Below are 17,298 nucleotides of genomic sequence, written 5' to 3' on the forward strand. Positions count from 1 at the left end.
TGTAAATATCACACTAAACTGGAGTAGATACTTTTAATTAAAAACCTTGAAGTCCTTTCAAAGTAAAAAATACTCGACTTGATAAAACAAACCAAAAAGTCACAGTATAAGTCTCAGACAAGATTATTCAAGTAAATATATTAAACCAATAAACCTTGTAATTAAAAACAAAAAGGCAAAATGTTTAATTATCCTAAAAAGCAATACTAATTTAAATTCATGTATGTAGTAGAATCTGACACAATTTTGCGTATAAAGAGCGGTGGCAAAAGAATTAGTTTAAAAGAAAAGACTTTGTTAGAGGTTTTTTGGTATTGCCATTCATCGACCCAATGAGGAAATAAGCTTCTTTATGACATATTCTTATATTAGTCCGAAGATTAGCGGGAATATATTGTGCAAGTGGATTCTCACATCGAAATTTCATACTGCTTTTCCTAGAAAATTTTATCAATAAAATCAGTTTACAGCACACATATTAATAATATGTCAGCTGACGGCGGCTATTGGTACTTCTAGATTAGGCATTCGTAGACAAAAGGTGTTATTGGAGACAATAGTTTCGTACTAAAATGTGATAATTTTTTCGTTTTGTTTGTTTCTATTATCTTGAAAGCCTCAATTGGAAGAAAATATTTAAATATTTTCTATATTACAAAAATGTTTTTTAGACTGAAGTTAGGTTGTGCACATTTTTGTATTACGTAATTGAAAAAAAAAATATATCTTTTTAATTATTTTAGTGATTCAAACGCAATAAATAATTAATAATTTCAAAATATTGTAATACGGAAGATTTCTTTTTCTTACGTTTTAAATTTACAATAACTTTGAAATACGAATATTTATATCGAAAAAGTTTGTTTTAGATTAGATATTTTTTTATCTGTCATGTTTAAGAATGAAATATGACAAAATATACCTACTAAGTAACTCAAAATACAAAGGTTGAGTGTACAAGGATTGAATTAAATCGAAACAAAAAATATTATCGACTGCTCTGTACAACTGTACGATTCGAAAGGAATAAATAGGTTATCCTTAAAAGTCTTTTTCTAAGACATAATAAAATTACCTATTTAGTAGTAAGAACTAACCGCGAAATGTCAAAGTCAAATAAAATTATATTAAACTCTCTTAAAATAAATATTTTGAGTGTTAGTGAGTTCACATCAAATAATTTACCAAATGTTTAAACTTCTAGTAAATTTAAGAGCTCTTTGCTTAACGTTCTGACAAACCGCAACTTTTAAATCTAAACATTAACAAGCTATTAATATTTTATAGCAAGGAATTTAGCACACATAGGGAATACAAATATTACATGCAATAAAATTACTCAATACTATTTATTTATTTATTTATTTAAATAGGAAGCCAACGTTGTATACAATTTTAGTTCTTAGTCTTAATTAACACTAAATTATTTAATTTGTTACATGCATTAATTGTACACCCCACTTATAGGCTAACTCGACATTCGCATGTACATGATATGTAATAAAATAACATTCTTTGCATGTTCACTCACGAACAAAAAAAAAATAGTAATAATAATAATAATCTAATAATAATCTTAAACAATAGCAAATGTGAAACAGTTGAAAGCAACAATTGGTAAAAAATGAGGTACAAATAAAGTAAAACAATTACAAGCACTGACTTAAGGAAAAATATCTATAAAACTATCAATAGTATAATGAGTAAATTACTTGTATAAGGCAACAGTCACTTATTTGATAGACCTAATAAGCACTGATCAGATGTAAGCGATAAGTATAACATTCTTCTTAGCAAAAAATATATGTCATAATATTATTTTATAATGAATTACTTTGATAAAACTTTGATTTTTTTTAAATAATCATTATGGTGACATATGAGTGATGTAATATAAATTCAGAACATTTAAGTTTCGAAGGTAAATTTCGGTTCGAACATTAGTACTGCTACATATTGGTATTCTCAGACCAAGGCAAAATATAACCGCTTTGGTCTGGCACAAAAATATATGACTGAACAATTAAAAATCTCTTTTAGGGACAACTGATTGGTGTTAATGAAATGAAAGGTTTGAAAGGACCTTTTACTCTGCAGATTACATATATTGTTAAAACGAGGTCATTTAAAAATGTAAGTATTTATATATTTTTATACTTACATATGTAAGTATTTATATATTTTTATACTTACGTATGTAAGTATTTATATATTTTTATACTTTTATATATATGTACATATATTTTTATACTTAAGCAGTAACCGATTTAAAATACATAAATGTTTCGTAATAAATACAGTAATACAGTATTTGTATACATAGACTCATTCAAATAAGCTGACAGTTATAAAGTGTAAACGATAAGTTCTAGCGCTGTGTATACAATACGCTGTGTTGTAGCCAGTTATAATAGTGACAAAGTGAAGGAAAGACAAGAACATGTTCGATAAAATCGCCGCACGTTTCATTAAGGACTTCAAAAATTTTCAATTAAGGTCAGTTTATCGTATACGTACTGTATGCACATATATATATATTTAAAATTGTTTGTTTAAAAACAAAAAATATTTATATTTGCGTAAAAAGAACATCAAATTTAAATCTTTAATATAGGTAAGTTAATTTCATAAGATCATGTGGTAATAAACGTAACGCTGACAGATATCAAAATAATATTCTTATTAAATTTATGTTCACTTTTTTTATTTTTTAATATCCTCGTCTGTTGTGATCCTTGTGACATTCCACATTGACATACCTGTGTGATAGTCTTCATTCATATTAAGATGTGCAACTGTCTAAAATGAATCATTTTTAATTAATTACGTTTTATAAATGTAACTTATTTAACTAACTACAAGGCATATCTTTTAAATTAAAATGTTGTTCACATATTTCATAAACATTATATGGGTATATAATAATTTAAATAATCTGCATTTTTAATAGAAAAGTAATATACGGACAGATTAATATCTATAATTTGTGTATTACGAAATTTGACAAAAAAAAATGTTGTTAAGGATTATGAGTATTAGTCTAACAAATAACAGTGAATCATGCAATGTATGAAATTAAAAATAAGAGAAAAGCTTTCTAGCACCAGCCATGGACAGTAAAATTTCTTCCTGAACCCAAAAATGTACTTTTAATTTGTATTAACTAAAAGCGGATGCTTTGTTTAATTTCCAAACGTATTTATTAATAACATGTTGATAATTTTATTTATTAAAGATAATTTTCTTAATTAGGCGCTGTTAACAGAAAAAACAATGGAGGTAATTAGCTTTGTCTACGAGGAAAGACAAAGGAGTCCGTGCCTGAGCCTTTGTCTACGAATAGTCCTTAAGTTAAATCAGTAGTAATAAATATTAGTAAAAAAAACTTCTTATTTGCCTAGCTGATTTATGATTATCATCATACAAATCCATGCATTAAATAATATTTTTTAACAAATAAATAAAATTCTGTCATAAAACTCGTTTCATTTTTAAAACAAAAATATTGTTTGATTGCGGCTCAACGATTTGCTAAATTTTTGATGACTAACCACCTCCCAATAAATTCGTAAACTGAGATGGAGGTAATGTCCAAGGACAAATGATAGTTAGAATTTGGCTATTATTTAAAAAATATCTTAAGTAATTCACATAAGTTCAACACTTACTTGAAATAATAGAATGATCCTTATTTTTTTCTTATTTACTTTTCCAAGAAGCTGCTCTACATTTAATTGATAATGCAGGACGTTCTCAAGATAGACGTAAATACATTCACGTAAAGCCACTATATGGACTTATACTAAATATTTTGAAATTTGTTGTGTTTTTGAAGCTCGAGATATTTTACATATTTCATGTTTTCCATATAATGTATTTGTAATAGAATATTCTAACAACTTCAAAGACCACATACGCGTCCAAATTATCAGTTCTTTTTGATAGGAAATGAAATTTTAGAGGTGGTAGAGCCTAGCTGTGGTCGAGAAAATTCATCTTGAACATGGGCCGGCTCAACCGGGGAAGTACCAGCCTCTCGGGGTGCAGTAACTTTTAATGTTAAGTTCAGAAATTTGGGAAATAAAATACTTTTTATTGTGATTAGACGGTCTTTATCAGTTGCAAGTGTAATTATACAGCCTTTGACATTTTCTGCGGATTTGACTTTTATTATTCTAATTTAACAGAAAATTATGAAGTAGAGAAGTCAATAAACGAATAGGGTATTATAATAATTTAGAGAAATATGAATACAACTACAACTTATGAAAGGTTACATTTTGAAGCCTTTTTGCGGGCATCAAGAATTTATAACTATAATGTTTATTTTGTTTATTATCGACCTCTTTGGACCTTGCCTCCTTAGTTTCTCAGTAAATCATAGTTTATGGAGGCACTCACTTAATTATGATCATTTTTTTAGGGTGCTTTTTTCAAGGTCAGTAGTTAGTGATATTTATAATATTTAAAACTATTTTTTTACGTTATTCCTTATATGGATATCCATATTATAATTTAAATAAATTAACTATTTCAGAAAAATATATATTAATCGAAAATAATATAAAAAAAAAATTTGACCGTACAATTTTTTTAAATAATTTTGACAAAAAAATAATATTACTTCTTTAACATTACATTGTTTAACCTGATGAGAATGTAACTTTTCCAGTTACCGCCTTCTTTAAATATAAATTTAAATTAAATAAGATTGTCAGTGAAATTTAATTACTATTACTATTATAAAATTTGCTATGAAGCTATCATAGTAAAACATTAAAAAAATATATGTTAATATGTATATGTTTATCTTGTACGTACAGGAATTAAATTTATAAAAAATTAAACATTTTATGCGATATTAAGCATATAATAAGATTTTTGTAGTCCCTTCTTTCAGGTTCTTGGAATAAGCACAAAAGGGTCTCAGCAAATATGAAACTAGTTGGAGGAACTTATATAATGAGTGAATAATTTAAAAAATCCTAATTACCGTTATGATTCAATAAACAAAGTTTATCTGAGGTTATTGCATCTTTATATATATATATATATATATATATATATATATATATATATATTATTATATATATGTCGGCGCAACGACATTTAACAAACCATTATAAAGGGTAGTTGTTTCATATGTATAGTTGTTTCATATGTATTTCACTTTAGAGGGTAGATGTGACATAAACAATGTCAAGGCGTTAGTAATAACTTTAACAAAATTATTTGTTTTATAGATCGTCGTACGATTTGTATTGAAGGAAAGTAAATGGCAATTCGTATCGTGATTTGTAATATGTAAAGATAAGTTATTTTGTGAGTTTTAGTAAAACACAAACTTAAACAGTAACCATTTTGTAATCAATGTTATTCAATTATGATTTCTTTAAATTTTAAATGGCAATATAAAGTTTAGTTGGTTTAATAATTGATTACGAAAACTTTTGTAATGATTACTGTTTATTTGAATTACTACGAATAATCTTTGTAACTAATTATTTAAAATTAAGAGTAAATGTAATGACTCCTCGAAAACCATTTATATTCGGAGACATCTGTGGCGAGGACACAGTGGTGTGAGAGCTATCCAGGAGAAATTACTAAGTGTTAGTTAAAGTTGAAAATAAAGTGGTGCGAGTAAGTGAGAGTGCTTTATTGGTGAAAATGGATAACCTGATAGGTGGAAATAGTGTTATGTGACGATAACATCGCTGACGTCACAGCTCCTAATAATCAACTTGGACATGGCTCTTCGACATATATATATATATATATATATATATATATATATATTTATTTATATATATATATATATATATATGAATTTTAGAACATAAGCAAACTTGTATTATCTAGTTATATATAACAAATACTGTATTCATATTACAGAGAATCTCGGCGATTCTCAACAGTTCAGGACAGTCACCTCAAGAACCCCGGCAGTGAACCCTTGATTGCTGCCACGTTCGGTGACCGTCTAGCCGACGCAGCTCACAGGAACCCAGGGAAGATTGCGATTAAGTCAATACATGAAGATGTGACACTCACATATGAAGACTTGATGAAAAAGGTTTGTAAATTATAAGTTTATAAGATACCGACATAATAGCAAAACACTTAGCCTCTAGTTTTTACAAAGTAAACACGTATCTTCCGAAGTCGGATAACTTATTGCCAACATATGTGTTTTGGTTCAACATCTCAAATCTTCTAAGTACAAGTTACAATTTTAACTTAAACATCGACAGTCAGGATATATCATATCTAAATTGAACGCTGCAGTCGAAAATACAAACAAGCTGCTAAGAAGGTTCGTCTCATTTAATTTTCATTACGAACATTTTCGTATTGTTATTAAAATTAATAGAAATTTAGAATAATGAAAACTGAAAAACATAATAGTTTTATTGATATTTATATCCATGAATGTAAAAACAGATAATTAATAGTGTTGCCATAATTTTCAGGCTGACTCATTTGGATGCGGGCTTCAAGCTGTGGGTTATGAAGCGGGTGATAAGCTAGGAATTTGGTCGCATAACTGTTCCCAATGGGTCATAGCTGTCATCGGTGCCGTGAGAGCTGGAATAATACCGGTCTATAAATTATTAATATTTTTATCGTAATTATCACAATTATAACATCAAAGACTAAAATACTTTCATACAGACAATATTTAGTTCCGTATTAAGTTGACAAATTTATCGAAACCTTTTTATTTTATAACTTCAGGTTTTAATAAACCCAATGTATGAAAAATCTGAATTAAGTTATTGCATCAATAAAACCGAATTGAAGGGACTGTTCATTGGAGAAACGATCAGAAATAAAAATTACAATAAGACGCTATATGAAGTGTTGCCAGAGCTGTATTCGTGTAATGCTGGGGGTCTCGCGACAAGACAATTTCCAAATTTATCATCAGTCATAACTGCTGGAAAGGAAAAGACGAAGTAAGTCATTTGACATACTTCAGATGTTTAATACAGGAGATATAGCAGTTTGACACACTAGTCACGTCAATCCCATGCAATGCTATGTAATATTTAACACACTCACAACGAATACTTCAAGATGAAACTATTATTTCCTTTTACTATTATAAATAATTTTTAAAAACGTTACGTTTGAGGACGTATACTATAGTAAGAATTAACGTTTTCCAGCGCTATTTTCAATATGGACAACCTTATAGACGAGAATATAAATAGAAATCCAGTAATATATGGAAGTACAGTTAAACCAGAAGATGTTTGTATAGTCCATTTTACATCTGGATCAACTGGTATGAATGTTTTAATAAAATATAATCATACTAAACTATAGCTTTTGGCTCATATTTCCAAATGATATAATATGTTAGCCAAATAAATATGTTGATCGTGGAACTAAACCTATTATGATAATAATTTATAATAAAGAATACTTTAACTTCGTTATATTTTTAGGAAATCCGAAAGCAGTTCAGGATTCTCACTTAGGTGTTGTGAATACAACATATTTCAGTGGATTAAGAAGTAATTTCAACGAAGACCATCAAATAATATGCGTTCAAGTAATTATTTTAATATAGAGAATTGTTACTAATACTTAACTACTTTATAATATATAGTAAACTAGAAAAAACTTTTTCAATTCAGACGCCGTTGTTCCACGCGCTGGGATCAATTATAACACTGATGACACCTCTTCATCACGGGGCCACGGTTGTGATTGCATCGCCAGTTTACAGTCCATCTGCTAGCTTACATGCAGTCTGTTCTGAAAAGTAAGTCCAAGAATTTTTAAGTTTCCGAAAGAGACTTTCCCTATATTTAAGTTGGAAATGTTTTAATAGGAAATGCTTTGGGTTTAAAAATTTTTGACGCAATGTCTTTCGCTTTTGAATTTTATAATAATAAGACTTTTTTTTAAATCAATTGAAATACGTATTTAGGATTATTCCTCTTTGATTACACGTGAATTATTTGTTTATACACAATCACAAAATATATATTGGGTCCTTACATATGAAATTGGTGTTTTGTGGGGAGTAACCTAAAGTTGAATTTTTCAAAATATATTCATTTAAGCAAAATTATAGGTACCATTGTTTGGTTGGGTACGGACGTCGTGATTTTTTCGCTGCTTTTCGTTTGCTTTCGTGGTTGTTAGGAGTTGTTTTGAGTGTGGTTGAGTATTAGATGATGAGTGAGAGAGAGTATGATGGTGGGGGGGGATCCCGGGGGGAAATACCGGGTAAGGAGATGAATGAGAGTGTGTGTGCGGATGACTCAATGTCATCGCGCCCGGAATCGGTGTTAGGAGCCAAACGGCTGTTCTCGGACGTATCTGGTTCCGACACCGAGACCGGGGGTGGGATTTTTCGGGGTCCGGTAGTGTCGGGAAGGCGGGGCCGCGGCCGTACGCTGGCGAGAGCCCGCAAATTTTTAAGGGAAAGGAAGGAGGAGGAGTCGGAGGCTGCCTTCGACTCCTGCCTCGAAAAGAGTCTCCGAAAGGAGAGTAACGGGGGTGGGAAGGCGAAGGGGAAGGGGAGGGAGGTCCCTTTGGACCTGGAAGCAATGGGGGCGGAGGCGATAAAGGTCGAGGCCGAGAAAAGCCTCGACCTTATCAAAGAGTTGGTGGGAAAGAGTAGCAACCTCAAAGGGGGCTACTCGTCCCGAATTATGAAGGCCTCTGCCTTCCTGAGGGAGTCCCTGGATGCGCTGGTATCGCGCACCGAGGCTGAAGAGACCCACCGCCTCAGAGCCGACATTGGTCGGCTCCAGAGGGAGAACGCGGGTCTCAAAGAAGAGGTACGCGCTCACCGTCTTCAATACGAGGAGATGATGAGGGAGAGGGCGGCGGCGGTTAAGGCGGGCGGGCCGGTCGGCCAGGACCAGCTCCAGGCGCTTGAAGCAAACATCGCCAGGTTGGTGGGCAACCTGGTGGATGGACGGCTGACCGCGTTGGAGTCCCGGCTTAGTCGGGAAGAGGTCGCCCGCCCTCCCCTGGCGGGAGATAACTCGGCCGTCGCCGTGGCTGCCAGAGCGGCGATCCGCCAGGCGGCCATACAAAGAGGGGCCAAATCCTCAGCCCCTTTACCGGCGTCACCGGCACCGGTAATATTAGTGTCGGAGGATGATTTCCCTTCCCTCCCTGCGCCCTCCAAGGGGAAGGCCAAGAAATCAAAGAGGGGGAAGGAGGTTGCCTGGACCGCCTTCGGTCCATCCACCTCCGGTGGAAGGACTGAGGCGATAACTGCCGGGGCCGGGGCCGTTGCGGCGGGGTGGACGGAGGTGGTCCGCCGCAAGGCCCTCAAAAAGAAGGAAGTGGTGCCGGTACCCAAAACACCGGCGCCACAACCAAAAAAGAAGGCAGGCCCTAAGGAGGGCCCCAAGAAAGTGGCGCTCCCACGCTCACAGGCCGTAATGTTGAAGTTACGGCCTGAAGCAGCGGCTAAGGGGGCGACCTACTTGTCGGTCCTCTTAAGGGCCGAGAGGGAGGTAAATACGAAGGAGCTGGGCATCGGGCCCCTGAAAATCCGTTCATCGGCAACAGGGGCCCGCATCATCGAGGTGCCCGGCTCAGCCAGCGCGGACAAAGCCGACGCTTTGGCCGCTAAGCTGAAGTCTGTGCTGGCGGAGGAGGCGGAGGTGTCGAGGCCCGTGAAATTCACGGACGTAAGAGTAACGGGCCTCAACGACGCGACGACCGCGGACCGGTTGATATCCGCGGTCGCGCAGGAGGGGGCTGCACCGAGGCCCAGGTCAGGGTTCGTAGCGTGCGACCTGGGCCTCGTGGCACAGGCTCCGCCCTGGTGGAGGTGCCGGCTGTGGCGGCTAAAAAGCTGCTGCAGCTGGGCAGCCTATCAGTCGGGTGGAGCCAGGTGCGGCTCTCGCACATGGAGGCACGACCCAAGCACTGCTTCAAGTTCTTGGGAATGGGGCACGTCGCGGCCGCGTGCCCCAGTCCGAAAGACCGCAGTGGTTTGTGCTACCGCTGCGGCAAGGAGGGCCACAAGTCCGCCCAGTGCTCCGCGTCACCGCGCTGCGCTGTGTGCGTGGACGCGAGCAAGCCGGCGGACCATGTGATGGGGGGTCATTCGTGCCGCCCCCCATCCACCCGTGGGAAACTCCCGGCCCAGCCACAAAGGGCGGGGGTTTCGAGGCGGGCGTCGGGAGCTGAGATGTCCGAATAATGGCCGGACATCTCAGTTTCCTGCAGGCCAACGGGAACCACTCCGCCGGGGCTCAAGACCTCTTCCTGCAGTCCATGGTGGAGTGGGCCGTTGACGTGGCGGTCATAGCGGAGCCGTACTATGTCCCTGCCCTACCTCATTGGGCGGGAGACACGGGCGGCTCCGTGGCGATCGTCACGCGGCCGGGCGCCGTGCCCCCCTCGCAGTCAAGGCGAGGGGCCACGGGTATGTTGCGGCGGTTCGGGGGGAGATTGCCATAGTCGGGGTATATTTCTCTCCGAACCGCGACCTGCCGGCCTTCGAGAGATTTCTCGACTCTCTCGGGCCGGTGGTAGGGCAGTTAGCGCCTCTACAGGTGGTTGTGATGGGGGACCTCAACGCCAAGTCCACGGCGTGGGGAAATCCCCACACAACACCCAGAGGGAGGGAGCTAGAGGAATGGGCGCTAACTGCCGGACTGTCCCTACTCAACACGGGGACAGTCCAGACGTGCGTGCGACGGTTGGGAGGTTCAGTGGTGGACGTCTCGTTTGCCACTCCGACCATTGCACGCAGAGTGGAGGGATGGAGGGTTGAGGCAGGAGTGGAGACGCTTTCGGACCACCGCTACATACGGTTCGAAGTGTCTGCCGCTCCTGCCGGTCGCCGGAGTCCAGCGTCGAGTTCCTCGTCGTCCCGGGAGAGAAGTCGGTTCCCGCGTTGGGCCCTGTCAAGGCTCAATAGGGAACTGGCTGAGGAAGCGGCCGTTGTCGGCCGCTGGAGTCTCCCGGGGAGTGAGGAGTTGGGGGTGGACGAAGGGGCTAGTCGCTTTGGGGACGTTCTCCATAACGTCTGCAGAGCGGCGATGCCCCCTGTTGGACGTCCACCCCCGCGGGGTGCGGTGTACTGGTGGTCGGACCACATTTCCGACCTCCGGGTCGCCTGCAACGGGGCCAGGAGGGCATACACCCGGAGCAGGCGACGCCGCCCCCAGGACGAGGAGCGTGATGGCCGGCTGTACAGGGTCTACGTGGCGAAAAAGTTGATCCTGCAGCAGGCCATCTGCCGGGCCAAGGAGGCAGCCTGGCTGGAGCTGGTGGAGGGGCTCGATCGAGACCCCTGGGGCCGACCGTACAAGCGGGCGCGGAATAAAATCTGCGCCCAGTCGGCTCCCATCACGGAGGTGCTCCAGCCGGCTGTTCTGAGGGGGATCATCGGGGAACTCTTCCCCGACGCCCCGACGGGATTCACTCCCCCCAGAATGGCTCGGCAGACGCTGGAAGAGGGCGACCGCGTTCCGCCCACCGTCACGGAGTCTGAAATGGAGGCGATTTTGGCTCGCCTCCAGAGTAAGAAGAGCGCACCGGGTCCGGACGGGGTGCACGGGAGGGTTCTGGCCCTCTCCCTGGTGCACCTCGGAGGAGCCCTCAGGGAGCTGTTCGACCTCTGTCTGAGGTCCGAGCAGTTCCCGAGGGCCTGGAAGGAAGGCCGGCTATGCCTACTTCCGAAAGGCAGCCGGCCTCCGGACTCGGCTTCTGCGGTGCGACCGGTGGTTGTGCTGAACGAGGCGGGGAAGGCTTTTGAGAAGATTATAGCCACCCGTCTCGTTCGGCACCTGGAGGAAGGCTCGGGACCGGGACTTTCAGAGTCCCAGTTCGGGTTCCGAGCCCACCGGTCGACCGTTGATGCCCTCAAACGCCTGAGGGCAGTGACGGAAGAGGCGGAACGCAGAGGAGAGGTAGTGTTGGCGGTGTCGCTGGACATCGCCAACGCCTTCAACAGCCTCCCACACAGCGCGATACAGGCGGCACTCGTATACTTCGGAGTGCCCCTGTATCTGAGGAGGCTGTTAGGCAGCTACCTCTCCCAGAGGAGGGTGGCAGTCGAGAACCGGAGGGGGTCCATAGAGTGGTGGACAGTCGACAACGGCGTTCCACAGGGTTCGGTATTGGGACCTGTCCTATGGAACGTCGGGTATGACTGGGTCCTGCGGAGCCGCCTCCTCCCCGGGATGGGTGTCATATGCTACGCTGATGACACCCTCGTCTTATCCCGGGGACGGAGCTACAAGGAGGCGGCGCGGCTGGCCGAGGTCGGAACTGAGCTCGTGGTCAGCCGCATAGAGAGGTTGGGGCTTCGGGTCAGAATCGACAAGACCGAAGCCCTCCTCTTCCGCGGGACTGGGCGGAAAGGACCCCCGCCGGGTGCCACCCTCCTCATAGGAGGAGGGAGGGTCAGGGTGAGCCCTACCATGAAATATCTGGGGCTCACCCTTGACGGAGGGTGGACTTTCGTGCCCCATTTCAGAGAGTTGGGGCCGAAGGTCATGAGGACGGCAGGTGCGCTGGGGAAATTCCTCCCGAACCTCGGAGGTCCCAGCGCAGCTTGCAGGCGGCTATACTCTGGGGTCTGTCGGAGTATAGCCACGTACGGTGCTCCCGTTTGGGCTGATCGCCCGATGAGCCGCGGGGTCAAGGCCCTTCTGCGCTCGGCGCAAAGGGCGCCCGCGGTGAGGGTGGTTAGGGGTACCGTACGGTCTCCTGGGCCGCTGCGACGGCTCTTGCCGGCGATCCGCCTTGGGATCTTGTGGCGTCGGTTCTCGCCGAGGTGTTCTCTTACGTCTCGGGTAGGAGGGCTCTCGGAGAGAACCCTTCGTCTGAGGAGATTCGGGCGGTCCGCCGGCAGGGGGAGTCGCGCCTTATGCGGGAGTGGGGGGAGGACCTGGCGGGCCAGCCGTACGGTAAACGTACAACGGCTGCGCTCCGTCCGGTCCTAGAGCGTTGGATGAGGCGGAAACGCAAACCCCTCACTTTCCGTCTGACGCAGGTTTTCACCGGGCACGGCTGCTTCGGGGACTACTTGTGTCGGACGGCCAGGAGAGAGCCGGGAGTAGGCTGCCATGAGTGCGGCGCTGCGGTGGACTCGGCCCAGCACACCCTCGAGGTGTGCCCGAGATGGGCTGCGCAGCGCCAAGACCTTGTGGCGGCACTCGGCGGAGTGGGCTTGTCGCTTTCGAGTGTCGCGGAGAAGATGCTCGAGAGTGACAGGTCCTGGATGGCGGTGTCCTCCTTCTGTGAGACGGTCATGTCCACGAAGGAGGCATCTGAGCGGGAACGGGAGGTTGCGGCTGATGCACCCTCCCTCCGCAGACGACGGACGGGGGCGCGCCGGGGGCGATATCAACGCCTCCTCCAATAGCGCCCCTGCGCCCCGGGCTGGGGTCGGGCTGGTAACCCGGCTCCTGTGAAAGCCCGGCGTCGTCGGGGCGGTCCTAATTGCCGGGATCGCCCCCTTTCTCTGAGGGAGTAAGTCCGGTCTTTGCCAGGACCGGCCAGTCGCTGGTGTGCCCTGTTGCTGACAGATCCGGGGTGCACCAACATAGCGGCCGATGGCTTTCGCAGTGGTTTTAGTGAGTAGGGGCCTGCCCAGGCCGAGTCTCACACATCCTATCCGGCCCCACCAAGGCCGGTTAGACGGCTCGTAAAAAGAGTTTCCCTGCGTCATCAAAAAAAAAAAAAAAAAGGTACCATTGTTTATTGTGCACTTTTGCCATCTCATAGGTAGTTCATTGATCCCTCTATTAAATTGTGTACAACTTTGATTGTTTCAATTGTGACGAAACAGAAAATATTGTGTATGATGATATAAAAGAGAATGACATTCTGTGTCATAATTGTAGCCCAATGAAAGACGGATATTTTTTGTGGAATTGCAAGTTGTGTGTTTGAATGAGTGAATCTTTTTCTGCTGACTGCTGTTGTAGTATTATAGTAGTGGTAAATTCTTTTGCATTTTATTTTTAGCTGCACCTCCATCACGGGAACGCCTACAATGTACGTAGATATGTTGTCAACGATGAAGAACAGGGATGATTTATCACTAAAACTTAAATCGGCACTCGTAGCTGGGGCGCCGTGCAGTCCGGAACTAATTCGCCGAATAAATGACAGATTTAAAGCTAAAGTTGTCAGAGTAAGGGTTATTTGAGGCAAAAACATTGTTTTCAATTCCTGTCTAACACTGTTTCAATTTTTATACTAAAGAAACACTATTTGTTACTTTACTGTTTGTTAAATTTTGTTACTTTTATTTTGACAAAAATTATGTTGTCTGATCAGAACCTGTACGGTCTCACTGAGTGCACTGCAACAGTATTTCAATCAATGCCTGATGATAGAGACAACTTGGTGACGGATACAGTCGGGTATATTACAGACCACGTGGAAGTTAAGGTAACCATTTAAACTTAGTACCTTATTGTACATTAAAATTAGTCTTTATTACCGTCTATAAGGTTGTAGACTCCTCTGGCAATATGGTACCATTTGGGTGTCAAGGAGAATTGGCAGTGCGAGGTTATAACAACATGATAAACTATTTGAATGATCCAATTAAAACCAAAGAAACGTTGAGAGATGGGTGGCTTTATACAGGGTAAGAGATTTTCACCATAAAAAGCAATGTAAAGCTAACAAAGAAGTAAAAAATAAGTTTTTCTTTTATCAAAATGATTAATAGATAATATAAATATTAAGATAACTTACTAATGCGTGGTTTTCTAATGGTTCAAGTAACGTGTAATAGATGGCGCTGACACACGTCTACCAAAAGTGCTGAATTTTATTCTTATCCCGCCATTTTAGATTTGTCACTTAATCGAAGTTCATTTATAATAAATCCTCTATTCATTTTATTATTTAACAGCCAGTTACTGTCATTGCTTTTCATATTCTAAGAAATTAAAGTTTACATTGTTTTAGTGACTTTTTTTGAATTGATACAACTAAGGCTGTACTTAGACTGGTCATGCATAGCATTAAATTAAATCAGAATTATGTTATTTAATTCCTTATATATTTAAAAAAAAAACTAATTGAATCTCAATTTTTTTGTCTAAACAAACGGAATAAACCATCATCTTAATGCATGTTTTTAAATATTATTATTTAAAAAAGTTATTTAGTATTAATTATAAAACCATGAAGCAATAATTCAAAAAATATGCTATTTTGTCAATTCGCTATTTAAACGGTAAGGATTTCATATATCTTTCAGCGACACATTCACACTAACACCAGATGGCTACGGGAAACTTGTTGGTCGTAGCAAGGACGTGATAATACGCGGAGGAGAAAACATAGCTCCAAAGGAGATTGAGGACTGTATAAACACCCATTCCAATGTCATTGAGAGTCAGGTAATGTAAAATATAAAAAAAAATAGTGCATGGAGTCCCTCCGTGCGGAAGAAGTGAAACTTCGGTATTGCAAAACAATTCTTATTCACTTAATTTGAAAATAAAATACGGCCCTAATTAATTATATGTGTATTTGTAAATAGATTTTATAAATATTCATTAATTTTAATATAGAACAACATTGTTTACACTGCTACTTCACAGTTTACTTTTCTGCATAGCAAGAATACCCTCTCTTCCTATCTCCTACTTTCTACATTTGTGTATCTTTCTTTCTCCCTCCCTCAGCGTAAGACGTCTAACGCAACCTTGTTGCAAGTCGCATAAGAAGTTTCACTTCAAAAGTTCAAGCGATTTTATATCTAAATATTACACATTTATTTAATTAATGTTATATGCATAAATAATAACGTTATTTCCTATGGATTTGGATATTTCTGGCAAGTTTTATTTTTGCTTTATGATGTCACCTTAAAATCTTTTCTGTATATAATGTTACAGGTTGTTGGGTTAGCAGATGAAAGACTTGGAGAAGAAATCTGCGCTGTTGTCCGACTACACGATAATGCCACGATGACCCTTGAAGATTTAAAGAAACATTGTTTTGGAAAACTAGCAACGTTTAAAATACCGAAAATTCTTAAAATTATGGAAAATTTTCCCAAAACAGCTTCTGGTAAAGTACAGAAATATAGAATCAAAGAATTGATAGAGTCTGGAAAATTATAAGATTTGACTATTTTTGACTGACTTTAAAAGGTGTTCAAAGATTTTTTTATTGTACACCACTTATGACACTAAATTCTGTTGTCAAGTAAGAGCAATATAAAGTCATGTGATAATGTCCTTTCAAACAAAACACATCACACATTTCAAACACACTCTATATTTAAAATATTCAGTAAGATAAAAAATAGATGGTTATAGATCATTAAAGATATTTATTGTAGTAAGTAAGACCTCATATTTATATGATATTTGCAATTAAACATACGTTGTATATTTTGCAATCGAATTCTAATGTTCTGAATAGCTTATATGATATTAAAACTTTTTTTTAATATCTCCATTTCAGGTATTTTTTATTGTTTTAAAAATCCTATTTCGACATTAATAATGTAAATATTTCCTGATATAATATATCACGAGTAAAATTTTGTTTTTTTTTTGCGTTATGTTTCCAAAATGATGGTTTTTGGCTTTAAATAAAATTATACCAATTTGTGACGTCTTTATCTGTAGGTTTTGTATGGCTCTCCAAATATCAAAACTTTTGGAAATCTTGCAGTATAATGTTAAAAATAAATAATTGTTTTAAAATAATTACCATCAGAATTTTGAAAGAGATTTCATACTGTTCTGATGTATCCAAGAATATTCATCACAAATTTATTGGTTAATTTGAAAGTGCAAAAGTTTGTGATAATCATATTTAATAGATGTGCCTACTACGGATTCTTGCTAGCTACTTCCCACTTATCTCTTTGAACACACAAACGCCACATGCACTATTCCTGATATCTTTACAAAAGATTAAGGTCCTTTTGATATAACACAATAAAATAAATAACTGTCCACACACAATTTTCCCAAATATTAAAAGATAATTAGGCGAGGTTGCTGATCAAAATTCTATTATTTTGATTAAAAATTTTATGCTATTTGAAAAGTTATCAATTTTAATAATACTAAATTGCATTAGTCATTCGTATATAATTTTATAATTATTTCACATATGTAAATGGATATTTAAAGACTGGACTTAAGAGATAATATTTACACCAGGACGATTGTGAAATGAACAACGCCATCTGTGGGAATGAGTAGTAAACTATATTTATATCGGAAAACAGTTTTCTATTCTAGTCTCAAAACTCCTATTTAATCTATTTACTACTTTTGGGGATTAGCATTTATAACAGGGTTATTCTTTCAA

The 17,298-nt window shown here is 39.9% G+C and overlaps 1 protein-coding gene across 1 annotated transcript; it reads left to right on the forward strand.

Annotated features, from left to right (window-relative positions):
* Positions 1 to 2,414: 2,414 nt before the first annotated feature.
* LOC116768508 (medium-chain acyl-CoA ligase ACSF2, mitochondrial) lies at positions 2,415 to 16,396 on the forward strand. The gene is made up of 12 exons (XM_061525868.1): positions 2,415 to 2,496; positions 5,896 to 6,076; positions 6,474 to 6,602; positions 6,739 to 6,959; positions 7,173 to 7,291; positions 7,455 to 7,561; positions 7,647 to 7,774; positions 13,969 to 14,137; positions 14,284 to 14,397; positions 14,460 to 14,599; positions 15,221 to 15,362; positions 15,864 to 16,396. Exons 1-12 carry the CDS (start codon positions 2,441 to 2,443, stop codon positions 16,089 to 16,091), a joined length of 1,734 nt encoding a protein of 577 aa, XP_061381852.1. The 5' UTR covers positions 2,415 to 2,440; the 3' UTR covers positions 16,092 to 16,396.
* The last annotated feature ends 902 nt before the right edge of the window (positions 16,397 to 17,298 follow it).

The sequence above is a fragment of the Danaus plexippus genome, chromosome 4 (assembly GCF_018135715.1).
Source record: "Danaus plexippus chromosome 4, MEX_DaPlex, whole genome shotgun sequence".
In the NCBI taxonomy this organism is placed as follows: domain Eukaryota; kingdom Metazoa; phylum Arthropoda; class Insecta; order Lepidoptera; family Nymphalidae; genus Danaus; species Danaus plexippus.

Excerpts from the sequence above, each read along its gene's own strand:
- LOC116768508 (XM_061525868.1), top strand. The coding sequence starts at position 2,441 with ATGTTCGATAAAATCGCCGCACGTTTCATTAAGGACTTCAAAAATTTT. Across the intron at positions 6,077-6,473 it reads ATGAAGACTTGATGAAAAAG|GCTGACTCATTTGGATGCGG; the intron begins GTTTGTAAATTA and ends CATAATTTTCAG. Across the intron at positions 6,960-7,172 it reads GCTGGAAAGGAAAAGACGAA|CGCTATTTTCAATATGGACA; the intron begins GTAAGTCATTTG and ends AACGTTTTCCAG.